This window comes from Wickerhamomyces anomalus (assembly GCF_001661255.1).
Source record: "Wickerhamomyces anomalus NRRL Y-366-8 unplaced genomic scaffold WICANscaffold_1, whole genome shotgun sequence".
Lineage (NCBI taxonomy): Eukaryota > Fungi > Ascomycota > Saccharomycetes > Phaffomycetales > Wickerhamomycetaceae > Hansenula > Hansenula anomala.
Window position 1 is genome coordinate 2392625 of NW_017567110.1, and position 12865 is coordinate 2405489.

The 12865-nt window shown below is 33.5% G+C and overlaps 5 protein-coding genes across 5 annotated transcripts; 2 read left to right on the forward strand and 3 right to left on the reverse strand.

The window, feature by feature from the left end:
• Window positions 1–165: 165 nt before the first annotated feature.
• VMA6 (H(+)-transporting V0 sector ATPase subunit d) lies at window positions 166–1263 on the forward strand (the record flags this gene model as incomplete). Its single annotated transcript, XM_019181338.1, has 2 exons — window positions 166–194; window positions 258–1263. The coding sequence occupies 2 exons, from the start codon at window positions 166–168 to the stop codon at window positions 1261–1263; spliced, it is 1035 nt and encodes a 344-aa protein (XP_019041823.1).
• A 166-nt stretch (window positions 1264–1429) lies between these two features.
• On the reverse strand, window positions 1430–4843 carry WICANDRAFT_25768 (uncharacterized protein; the record flags this gene model as incomplete). Its single annotated transcript, XM_019181187.1, has 3 exons — window positions 1430–2991; window positions 3178–3764; window positions 3984–4843. 3 exons carry the CDS (start codon window positions 4841–4843, stop codon window positions 1430–1432), a joined length of 3009 nt encoding a protein of 1002 aa, XP_019041824.1.
• A 1292-nt stretch (window positions 4844–6135) lies between these two features.
• On the reverse strand, window positions 6136–8313 carry PRP43 (DEAH-box ATP-dependent RNA helicase PRP43; the record flags this gene model as incomplete). Its single annotated transcript, XM_019183033.1, has 1 exon — window positions 6136–8313. The coding sequence occupies one exon, from the start codon at window positions 8311–8313 to the stop codon at window positions 6136–6138; it is 2178 nt and encodes a 725-aa protein (XP_019041825.1).
• A 430-nt stretch (window positions 8314–8743) lies between these two features.
• Window positions 8744–10480, forward strand: COQ8 (protein kinase COQ8; the record flags this gene model as incomplete). The annotated part of the gene is made up of 2 exons (XM_019182648.1): window positions 8744–8946; window positions 9001–10480. 2 exons carry the CDS (start codon window positions 8744–8746, stop codon window positions 10478–10480), a joined length of 1683 nt encoding a protein of 560 aa, XP_019041826.1.
• A 74-nt stretch (window positions 10481–10554) lies between these two features.
• Window positions 10555–12789, reverse strand: ZAP1 (Zap1p; the record flags this gene model as incomplete). Its single annotated transcript, XM_019184450.1, has 1 exon — window positions 10555–12789. One exon carries the CDS (start codon window positions 12787–12789, stop codon window positions 10555–10557), a length of 2235 nt encoding a protein of 744 aa, XP_019041827.1.
• Between the last annotated feature and the right edge of the window lie 76 nt (window positions 12790–12865).

Here is a 12865-nt window from a genome sequence, read left to right on the forward strand (position 1 = left end):
GGCAGCCCAATTTCAAAGGGAGAACATTTTGGATAGCATATCAGATAAATAAAAGAATCAGACAATAGGCTTACTGGTTCTATCTTGTTGCTTTCTTGGTATCAGAGAACATATTAACTGAACTGTTTTCATCACCACTTAGATTATCCCAATTGAATTTTAAAGATGGAAGGGCTATATTTTAACATTGATAAGTATGTACCTAATACCATTCCCACGAGATGTTAATCAAAGTAATGATACTAACAATTAATCAGTGGTTACATCGAAGGTGTTGTTCGTGGTTATAGAAATGGTCTATTAAACTCAAATCAATATATCAACTTGACACAATGTGATACTTTGGAGGATTTAAAACTACAATTATCATCAACTGATTATGGTAACTTTTTAGCTAATGTTCCTAGTCCATTAGCCACTTCAACTATTCAAGACAATGCTGCTCAAAAACTATACTCTGAGTTCAACTATATCCGTGACCAGGCAGTACAGCCATTATCCAAATTTATGGACTATATTACATATGGTTATATGATTGATAACGTGGCATTAATGATAACAGGGACTGTCCATGATAGAGATAAAGCTGAAATTTTGGATAGATGTCATCCATTAGGTTGGTTTGATACATTACCAACTCTAACTGTTGCCACTGATATTGATTCATTATATCAAACAGTTTTGGTGGATACACCATTAGCCCCATATTTTAAAGATTGTCTAACTGCCGAAGATTTAGACGATTTAAATATTGAGATCATTAGAAATAAATTATACAAGGCATATTTGGAAGATTTTTATAAATTTTGTCTTGAACAACCAGATCCAGCTTCCACTATCATGAAAACTTTATTAGAATTTGAAGCTGATAGACGTTCAATTAACATCTCTTTGAACTCTTTTGACTCTGAATTATCACCAGAAGAGAAGAAATCATTATTACCTGCATTTGGTAAATTATATCCAATGGGTACTGAAGCTTTGGCAAGAGCAGATGATGTTGAACAAATCAGATCAATTGTGGAGAATGTTTATGAATATAAATCGTTTTTCGATAACGTTGGTGGTAAAACTTTAGAGGATCATTTCTATAAATTAGAGATGGAATTATGCAGAGATGCTTTTACTCAACAATTTACAATCAGTACTATTTGGGCATGGATGAAATCAAAAGAACAAGAAATTAGAAACATCACTTGGATTGCTGAATGTATTGCACAAAATCAAAAAGATCGTATAAATAATTATATCTCTGTCTATTAAGGGAGTGGGTGAGTCGTATTTTTGTCATATAATTTGTCTTAAAAAAAAGTAATATTACAGATCTTTTATATTGTAGTCATATCAATTCGTTAAATAATATACTCGTTAAAATATAATATACTTGTACACACATCAATTGTCATTATATTTCAAAAGTAAAAAAAATTCAAATAACCAACTCAACAACACGATCATAACTTGTAGTGACAAAGGCAGATTTGGAATTAGGATTTGGTTTGATAATAGGGGCAGGAATGTCAGCTCTATAAAAATGAGCATTACGACATTGGGAGATATCCAAATACTTTAATGGAATTGAACTTGATAATAAAGCATCGACACCTGATCTTGTAACTCTAACACAACCTTTAATAACCAAAGATTCCAAATTCCTTAAATGGATAGAAATTGCCAATAATGTTGAGTCACTAATAGCTGATCCACAAAACGAAAGATCCAAATGTTTTAAATTTGGACAACCAAGACATAAAACTTCAATAGAAACATCAGTTAAAGCACAACAAAATGATAAATCCAAGAATGTTAAACCTTGAGCAGAACTTGCAATTGCCACTATTGTTTTATCTGTTAAAAATGTACAATCACTTAATTTCAATTTGGTTAAATAAGGGAAAGGTTGATAAGCCCAATATGCAAACCCGGCATCTGTTATTGTAGTACATCTTGTTAAATCTAGTGATTCAAGACGATCATTAGCATGTAATGCAATGTGATACATTGATCTATCAGTTAAATGTTTGCAATAACCAAGATTTAAATTCTTCAAATTTGCACAACCGATAGCAGATTCATTATTATTTTGGTCATCAAATTCTTCCATCCCAGGAATTGGATCATCAATTGAATTAACCACAATAGAGTTTTTAGTTTGAGCAGGGTGTAATTTATTTTTCCAACCAATTAATCTTTCAACAACATCATCTCTAACTTTTCTACAATTTGATAAATCCAACTCCACAATATGATGTCCAATACTTGGTACAGCGACATCCATAATAGCCATTGCACTCACATCCCAAACTGATCTCATCTTGATGATTTGTATTGAGCCACTCATTCCAATCTCATTAACCATATAACAAAAACCTAAATCAGTTATATGGAAACAATCAGAAATATCAATAACTTTTGGTCTTGAACCAACAAAATCAGTGATCTGTATCAAGGCATCATCATCAATTGAAGTATTGTAGGGTTTTAAATCCAAAACTTCGAAAAACCCAGGGGCAACATATAATAATTGTCTCCATCTTCTGCAAATTATTCTGAGTTTCATTAATTCGGGCAATGATAAGAATTCAAAAACTTTCAACAAGATACGATCAGGTAATGGACCTGTGCTCAATACTGAGGAGCGACGTCTCCCACTTATGCTTGCTAATCTTAATCTTTTAGCATGGTTCATGTATTGGAACGGTTGTGGTGTTCTTTGATGTGATGGGAATGAGTTTAAGGATGGTAGAACTGGGTTCAGTGGTGGGACATTGAGGGTCAATGGTGATGATGAAGATTCTCTTGGATCAATTGATTGAGTTATTGTGGCTATAGATCTTCTTCTTTGGAAAGAAAACTCGTTATTGTCAAATATTGAGCTTGGAGGAGCTGTGGAGAATGATGAGGCAGCTGTGGAAGTTGTTGTGTATAGTTGTGAAGTTGTTGAAGATGATTCTGATAATGGTGAAGCACTTCTTATTAAGTGGTCAGGGACTATTGAAGATGAACGTGGTTTTGGTGGTTGTGGTGATGGGGCTTGTTGTTGTTCATTGGTCTTGTGTAATGGTGTATCTGATGATGAAAATTGAAGTGAATTACTTCTTCTTCTTTTAACACCATGAACATCTGTTTGCTTTGGTGGTTGGAACTGTTCTTTCTGTGTTCCTGGTGATTGGAAACCCTTCCATTTTTTGAAAGGATCTTTGAACATCAATTCTTCTTGATGTTGTTGATCATCATCCTGGGTATTGATTTGGTTTCGATCATTTCTCTTTTTAGCAGTTTCTCTCATTTCATCACAAATCCTAGGATACCTTGAATACAAATTCTCCAATTGATCACCACTAACAATCAATAAATCCACAGTGGAGACAGATCTAATATCAGCACTTCTTTCAATCTTTTGGAAATCTCGATCATGTTTAGAGATCGATTGTAAAAAAGCCATTTCACCAAAGTATTGACCAGTACCTAATCTTGCTAAAACATGATCCACTTTTTTATCTTTATTACCATGCGAAGAAGTTAATGAAATTCTCTTGGGACTTAATACTTCCACTTCACCATTAACAATAAAATAAATATCACGGCCCAATTCTCCTTTCCTAACAATATATTCAAATGGTTCAAACCTTGTTGGTTCCACACCTAGTACCAGCTCATGGATAATATTTGAAGGTAATAGTGTAAACATTGGTAAACTTCTTAGGAAATCTCTTGTAGGGATAGAATGATCAACATTATCGTGGATTCTTGGAAGACTTTTCCTTTCCTGGATAGTGTGTAAAGTATGTGAACTTTTCCTTAGATTTGGTGAAACATTTTCCAATAACGTTGAAGGTATTGATGAAACCAAATGTGAAGAATGATGAACATGAGGAGGTACAGAAGGTCCTGGCACTGTAGCATTTGCCATAACAACATTTGAAGCAGCAACGCCTTCAGACGAACCACCATTGTTTTTATTATCACTCAAGATAGTGGACATTGTACTATTTGGTTTTGAAATTATATTCGTTACCCCATTTCTTTTCCTTTTATCTTGCATGCTTAATCTCTCTTGAGCTTCATCTCTAATCATTCTCTCCACGGCAGGGAAATCAGATAATACAGCATTGAAATTATCAGCAGTTAAAACTCCTAAGAGTACTTTAGTTCTAGCCACCACTGTTGCAGTTCTTGGTCTGTTGAACAGTATACCAATTTCCCCGAAAAATTGACCAGCAACTAGTTCAGCATGAACAGCTTCACCATCTGGGGATGTCACGGCCACTGAGCCTCTTAGGATCCAATACATGGATTTAGCAGGTTCGCCAAACCTAACGATATATTCTTGAGCATGATGTTGAACTAATTTTAATCTTCCAGCTATTGCATTATGGAAAGTTCTTGGAGCATTTTTGAAAAGTGGGAAAGTTGCAAGTTTCTCTAGAAGTTGCGGTGGGATGTTGTGTCTTGTGAAGTTTGATAATTCTAGTTCATCAGTTTCTTGCTGTGAAGGTTGTTGTTGTTGTAAGTCTCTGGGTATTAGTGATGGAGATCCCTGTGATGAATTGTTGATTGGTGATAGAGGAGTTGGTGAAGGGGTTTGTATTGACTTTTGATGCTCAACATCATAGATTTTATAGCTGTGTTGTATATTATCTTGTATCTGTTGTTCTATCTCTTCATTTCTTTTCAGATCTGACTTGGATATTACTGATGATAAAGGACTTGTTGAACGTATTTGACCAACTTCATTATTATTGTTATTACCCTTGTTATTACTGTTATTCTGCTTCGCAGAGGCTAAAGGGGATGGTTTCAAAGGTTTTGTATTCACCAAAGAGCCTGATTTCTTCTTCATTTTCGAATTCCAACCCTATTTAGATCTAGTTGTTGTTGTGTTATGTTGTATTAATGTTTAGTGATATTCTTTTCGTCTTGAAGATGTCAAAAAGATGGCTGGACCTCTTAAAAGAAAAACGAAAAGGAAAAAATTTGTTCTTGATGGAGTGGAAATGAATGATGTGGTATAATGTGTACTATATTGTAGCTTGTAGTAGTGTATTTGGGGCCTGGAAATGTAGTTTATAGATCTTGAGATGGTATTTAAGCTGATGTTCAGTTATGTCTATAAATTTCAGATGATAAAAGATGTTTTTGCTTTTTTCTCTTTCGGTGATGGGTTTATCCGAAACAGTGGTACACTTTGAAGAGTATATAATCTGGATATGGAGATAGAGAAGAGTCTGTTATTGGAAGAAAATGATGATGATGATGGTGTAGTTGATGTTAAAATCGTTTGCATCGTGTTCTACGTTTTTGCTAAGTGTGGATGTGCCAACTAATGGTGCCAATAATACGCTGTGTAGAACTGAGCAACTCTCCAAGAACTGTAGCAGAGGACAAATCAGCCCATCAAGAGATAAGTAGAACGACAGACATTCTTTGTGTATGCTGAATTCCATCAAGGCTTTTGAAGGAAGCTGCGTTGATGCACTGGGCTCGTTGATGGAACATTCGCTGGTGTGAAACTCATTTCTAGAAGGAAACTATAACCAGTTGGCGATGAGCATTGAGCACATGGCATTCGTGAATATCTATGATAATAATATCATATGTCTTGTGCTTCTCTATAAAATCACATATCAGTTGTACTCTACGCTATACCACCTCAGCATCTACACTGTAACCACCGTTTCATGGTTTAATAAGGCCTGCCATTCCCTTTTAGTCAGTTCAACACGGAGTTGGAACAATAGTGGGTCCTTTTAGCACTCCCTACATCTCTTATTACAACCTAATTGGAAACATCCTGAGATTATCTATCGTTTCACTACTGCAATTGCACTGCTCTCCCCATGTTTCTGCAATGATTCATGGCGATTCATGTGCTGTATCTGAAATCTGGTATCTGCCTTAATCTTCTGCAGGGTCAATAGGAGTACGGGCTTTGAAACAGATTTGTTAAGCAGATGTATCAGGAATCAGGATAAACAGGATTCAGTATTCAATATTCAGCAAATATACAAATTAGTACTGCTTATTCTTCAATTAGTTTGATTGTATCTAATCCCACCTAGATCCGTCAACATATAATCAATATGGCTACGAACAGGTTAAAAATCCCCAAAATGTATATAATATTACTTCTGCTCAAAATCTATAATCACTAAAAAATTCAAATTTCTTCAATTCATCCCCTTTAACTGCATGAACAGTTCTAATATATGTCTTTGAAGTTAACACCAACTCATTATATAACAAATATTCTGGTGAAACTGGTAAAACTGTACTTGGATGGACTAAAACATCTTGTCCATCAACTGTCTTGTAACCTTTCCCACTCTTGATGGCAACTTGCATGAAAAACCCACCCAATAATGCTCTTGTAATGTATTTATTAAATTTCTTATCATCTTGTGATGTTGATATCACTGGAATATCATAATTTTCCATCATTCTGTACAATTGTTTTCTAATGTTTATGGCTTGAACCATTGTTCTATATGAAACAAAATTATCACGACACCATTGATTAATACCTCCTTGTTCTAAAGCTGATTGATATTCATTGAAAACATTTAATAAAGTGACAAAATCTCCAGATTGATCAGCAAATTGTAATTTGGCTTCATCTGCATATTTTCTAGAGTTTGCAGGTCTAACGAAAACATTTGGAACATTTAATAAACTAACAATTGTTAATATTTCTTCTGAACATTTATGGTCTGCTGAACCAATCAACATGACTGCTAATAATGGATCCAATGGGAAATTTGAAGCTAATCTACCCAAGGCAGTTAACTCACCTTCATCGTTCAATACAGCCAAATAATTTAATTCTTCTAAAGCTCTCATCATGGTTTCAGGTGCTGGAGGATCCATAAAATCAAAATGAACTAAATCATCAACACCAACTTTCTTCAACAATAACACCACTGATGATAAATTACATCTTAAAATTTCCGGATATGTAGCTTCAATCAACTCTTTTTTGTAAGCTTCCTCGGTGTATAATCTAAAACATTTACCAGGTCTAGTACGACCAGCACGACCAGCTCTTTGTTGAGCACTTGCCTTGGAAATTGGTGAGACTAATAACGATTCTACTCTAATTCTTGGATTATAAACTTTTTGTTTTGAGAACCCAGGATCAACAACATAAACAATACCATCAATTGTCAAAGAAGTTTCTGCAATGTTTGTAGCAATGATAACTTTTCTACCTGGACGTCCATTGATTGGTTCAGGTGCAGGTTCAAAGATTTTTTGTTGTTGATATGGTGGTAATGAACCATATAATGGATAAACACTTAGTGGACCACAACCTTGTTCTCTGATTAATTCATCAGCTTCTAATGAAATTTTCCTACATGCATCTTCAATTTCTTCTTCACCTGTCAAGAATACCAAGACATCACCTTCACCTTCTGTGGCATGGATTTGTAAAACGGTTCTAATGGCTGAATCAAGATAATCTTTTTGATATTCTGGCGTATAATAAATTTCAACTGGATGAGTTCTACCAGGAACTGCTAATAATGGTGCATCATTGAAATAATTTTGAAATTTTTCAGCATCTAAAGTGGCAGACATGATTATGATTTTCAAATCGGATCTTCTTTGAGAAATTTGTTTAATTAACCCCATCAATATATCAGTAGCTAAAGTACGTTCATGAGCTTCATCTAAAATCAAAACGGAATAACGTGATAAATTATGATCCTCCATAGCTTCTCTTAATAACATACCATCAGTCATATATTTCAACAAAGTCTTGTTGGAAGTTTTATTTTCAAATCTAATATTATAACCAACTTCTTCACCTAATGTAACATCCATTTCATCAGCAACTCTTGCAGCAACAGACATGGCGGCAACACGACGAGGTTGGGTACATGCAACCTGGGTACCTTTCAAATGAGGCATATCATCATAAAGAACAAATTGAGGAATTTGTGTAGTTTTACCAGAACCAGTTTCACCAACGAAAACCATAATTTGTGTAGATTGGAAAATTTTTAAAAATTCATCACGTTGAGCATGAACAGGTAAATCACGACGGACTTTCAATATATCAAAATACTTCTGAGTGAATTTCTCACCAGTGAAAGGATTATTAGTGGCATTTTCCAAGTTTTCAGCTTGCTTTGCAGTTGTCTTGTGTGGTGTTAAATTTTTAAATTCACGATTATTATGGAATTCTAAAACTTGTTCATCGACATGGTGAGGGTGTGCTTTCAACTCAGCTTCGGCCTTCTCAGCAACCTTCTCCCCTGATAATGTGTCCACGATGCGTAGCTTCTTCTTTGGTCTTTCACTGTCGCCCATTGTACGTACTTTATCTGGTTATGGATTTCTTGTTTATAGCAGAGATGAGCTTTTACTGATAAATTTTTTTTTATGAAAACAATATTTTGGACAGGGCCACTCGTTGCACGTGCTACAATGGCAGAGTATAATCCTGGTACTAAAAAAGGAAATAGACAGGATTGAAACTGTGAGAAAAAGGCTTTGTCAAAAAAAAGTTCATACTATTTGAATGATATTGCATCTGCCCTATTGAATTTGATTCTCTCTTATCATTTTCTTGGTCTTTTCACCAAACGAGGCCCTACTTTCGCGGGTTGCTTTGCGAGCATTTCAAAACCGAGAAAAACCTCAACAAAACGAATTTACAAAGTGAAGAGATCTATTTAATAGTCACTCTTTGGCCAATTAAAACCAGGCTTTCCTTGCTTTTGCTAACTTTATACTCAATATGCTAACGAGAGAAGGTGTCCATGAGATACTCACAATCTCAAAAGCTGCTGCCAACGTCGCTAGAGCTTCATTGGACTTGGTACAGACAGAGGCTTGCAATTTTTACAAGTCTTCAATATTGACCAAAAATTGTCGAATTCATGATGAAATGTATGACGAATTGAATTCAAAATCTCAATCAATCAGAACTGGCACAACTCAGTCAACACCTGCTCCAGCTTCAAGTACACAATCCACTTTTAAATCCAATGCGAGTTCAACCATAATACAAGATGATAAAAGACCAAAGATTAATCCTCAAACACCATCAACATCAAGAAATTATTCAACAAAAGCTGTTAAACCAACAATCATCCCAGAAATAACGGAAAAGACTCGTCAACCGGAAACAAGAGATCCTCCTGCAAAAGTTGCTGCTAAAATCTTGGATGAATCCCGTTATGCTAAAATACCTTCAACTAAATTACAAAGATTATTCCATTATGGGCATTTAGCTGCAAATATTGGGTTAAACACTGCAACTGATGGATTAAGAGCTTATGCTAGTGGTGAAAAGACAGACTTAAGGAAATTGGCATTATCCTCCAAGAATGTTTCAATTTTAGGTGATAAATTAAGAAAAATGAGAGGTGCTGCTTTAAAAGTTGGACAAATGATGTCAATACAAGATGAATCTTTTTTGCCTCGTGAAATTTCAGATTTATTGAAAAATGTTCAAAATCAAGGTTATTTTATGCCTCCCTCACAATTGGATAGATTAATGAAATTAAACCTTGGTGAAGATTGGAATACAAAACATTTTCAAAGTTTTGATGAAGTGCCAATTGCATCTGCTTCGATATCTCAAGTTCATAAGGCTGTTTTGAAAAATGGTTCACCAGTCGCTGTCAAGATTCAATATCCTGGTGTTAAAGATTCCATAGATTCAGATATGGATAATTTATTAATGTTTATGACTGCTTCAAGATTATTACCAAGAGGTATGTTTCCTGAAAAATCTATACAAAATGCAAGAACTGAATTGAAATGGGAATGTGATTTTAACAGAGAAGCTGAGAATATTAAAAAATTTGCTGAATTATTAGGTAAAGATTCTGTTTTCCAAGTTCCAAAAGTTTATGATGAAGTTAGTAATGAAAATATCTTGACAATGGATTATTTAAAAGGTGTTGAAGTTTGTCGTGGTTCTTGGGATCAATCTACAAATGACTGGATTGCTTCAAATATTTTAAGATTGTGTTTACAAGAAATTGCACAATTTAAATTTATGCAAACAGATCCAAATTGGGCAAATTTCTTATTCAATGAAGATAATAAAAAAATTGAATTGTTAGATTTTGGTGCATCAAGAGATTATAATGATGAATTTATTAAAAATTATGTTTCATGTTTAAGAGCTGCTGTGGATAAAGATCGTGAATTGGTTAAACATTATTCACAAAAATTGGGTTATTTAACAGGTTTAGAAACTGAAGAGATGGCTGATGCTCATGTGGATTCGGTTGTTATCCTTGGTGAACCTTTTTGTTCTGATGGACTTTATGATTTTTCCAAACAAGATGTTACAACAAGAGTTAAAGCCAAGATGGGGATTATGTTGAAGGAAAGATTAACTCCACCTCCTGAGGAAACTTATAGTTTGCATAGAAAATTCAGTGGTGTCTTCTTGTTGTGTACAAGATTAAAGGCAAAAGTTCCATGTAAAGAATTGTTTGATGAATATTTCAAGTTATGAAGTGCAGTTGTAAATAGATCTACATAAAAAAAGTTAATAATAATATAATCATTATATGAAAAATAAATAATATTTCAAACTTGTGCATGATATTTAGCCATATGACTTTGTAATTGTTTATCTTTACTAAAACTCTTTGCACAATAATCACATTTAAAGAATTTTTCATGAGTTTTAATATGTTTTGTTAAATTTGAAGATTCACTAAACCTTTTACCACAACCAGGATATTTACAAACTAATGGTTTTTCACCTGTATGAGTTCTAACATGAATACTTAATGAACTTGAAGTGGCAAAATGTTTATCACAAACTTTACATTTATATGGTTTTTCACCACTATGAGTCCTCATGTGTTGTTCAAGCATTGATTCCACTGCAAATGAATGATTACAAACTTTGCAAATAAAAGGTTTGTAACGGGTATGAACATGTAAATGTCTAATGATTTTTTGTCTTTGATTGAAAATTCGATGATTTCTTGAACAATTTTCCCAAAGGCAAGTATATTCTGATTTTCCTGAACCGACATGATGATGAATTAAATGATCTGTTAATTCTTGTGCATTGGAGAATTTCTCATTACATTGTTTTATAATTTCACCTTGAGAACTAGTTTCAACCCATTTACATGTTGTTTCTTCACATTCTTCTTCACATTGTGCACGTTTTGATTTTCTAACAACTTGTGTTGTTATAGTTGGTTTAATTTCACTTGAATCTGAACAAGGTGTTGGAAAATCAAGTGATTGAGGTTGAGGTAGTTGTTCATTTTTTTTGAAAATGTTATTTATATCAAAATCATATTGAAATCCATGACTACCGTTGATATGATTAACTAATGAAAATAAATCATATCCACTATAATCACAATTTTTCCATTCACATTCAAAAGAACCAGTTGGGTTTGAAGTTGATTGTAATGGGACATTATATTCGGATAATAAATGATCCTCCATTATATGATTTTGTAATTGGAATGAATTATCAAGAGTTGTTGAACAATTTTCCCATTCACATTTAGCACCTGTTTGATTTTTAAAGTTCCATTCAAAATTTATAAAATCATGATCATTTGTCTTGATGTTTTTTTTGATTTTTTTAGGTTGATGATCATGGATTTGGATATGATGATGATGATGATTATCTGAATGTTGGAAAGAATGATGATGTAAATGATGATGGAGAGTGTGTTGGTGTTGTTGATCATCATCTTCACGATGTCTTTTGAAAGCATTACAATTTGGATTTATACAATCCATTGGGTTTGTGAAACCAAGGGGTGTATCATTATTTTTGGATAATGTTGTTTGTTGTTGCTGTTGTTGCTGTTGTTGTTGATTTAGATCACGTTGTAAGTCATTCAGTATATCCATATAGTTATTATTGTTGTTACTTTCAGTTGAATCTTTGTTCTCTAATTTCACTGGTTGTGATTCCGCAATTGGTGTTGATGTAGATTCATTGGTTATTTGATCAATATCTTCACAATATCTGCAATATAATTCATCAATATTACAAGTATCCAAATCACATTTAATATCAATACAATCATCTAATGATCCCGCACAATTTAAATCCAATTTTGGTTCATCTTGAATTTCCTTTAATGGTTTTTCAACATGTTCAGTTTGTTCATGATCAGTACAACTTGGGAAAATGGGTATCAAATCATTTTGTGAATCATGTTTATTATCACAACAAATTTCCACAATTTTAGGAACACAATTTTCATGATCTTCATTACATTGGATTTCACTGTTTAATATTGAATTTTTATCATGACAGTTTAAAAATTCAAAATGTTGACAATCTGAAAATTGTGAAGATTCTGGTTCATTAAAATGACGATGAGAAGATCTTCTTCTTCTTCTTTGTGATTGGTCATCATTTTCCACAGTTGGTAAAGAAAGTGATGATTGTTGTTGTGGATGAAAATTTTTCAATTCTGAAATTTGTGGTGGTGGTGGTGATGATGATGAAGTTTGTTCATTTGTATGAATATGACCATGAATATAGGTAAAATTTTCAAAATTATGGATATGACCATGAATAAGACCGTTATTTAATTCTTTTATCAAAGTGTTATTGCTGTTGGGATCTTTTTGTGATTGTGTTGTGTTTGTTGAAGGTAATGAATCACTAGAGGAAACCGATAATGAAGAAGTGGATGATAATTTCCTCTCTATATTTTCAACTTGATTATTATCCAATAGTTGAGATATTTCAGTATCATCAAGAGAGTATTTAGATAATTCATTCTCTATGTTGTGAACAGATCTTTGACCATCATGGTTTTGATCCACCATTGTATAAATGAACTAAAAAAGAAAAACCAAGTCCGTAGTTGTGTTAAAAAAGAATGGTTTTGGGTCTTTTTGATGA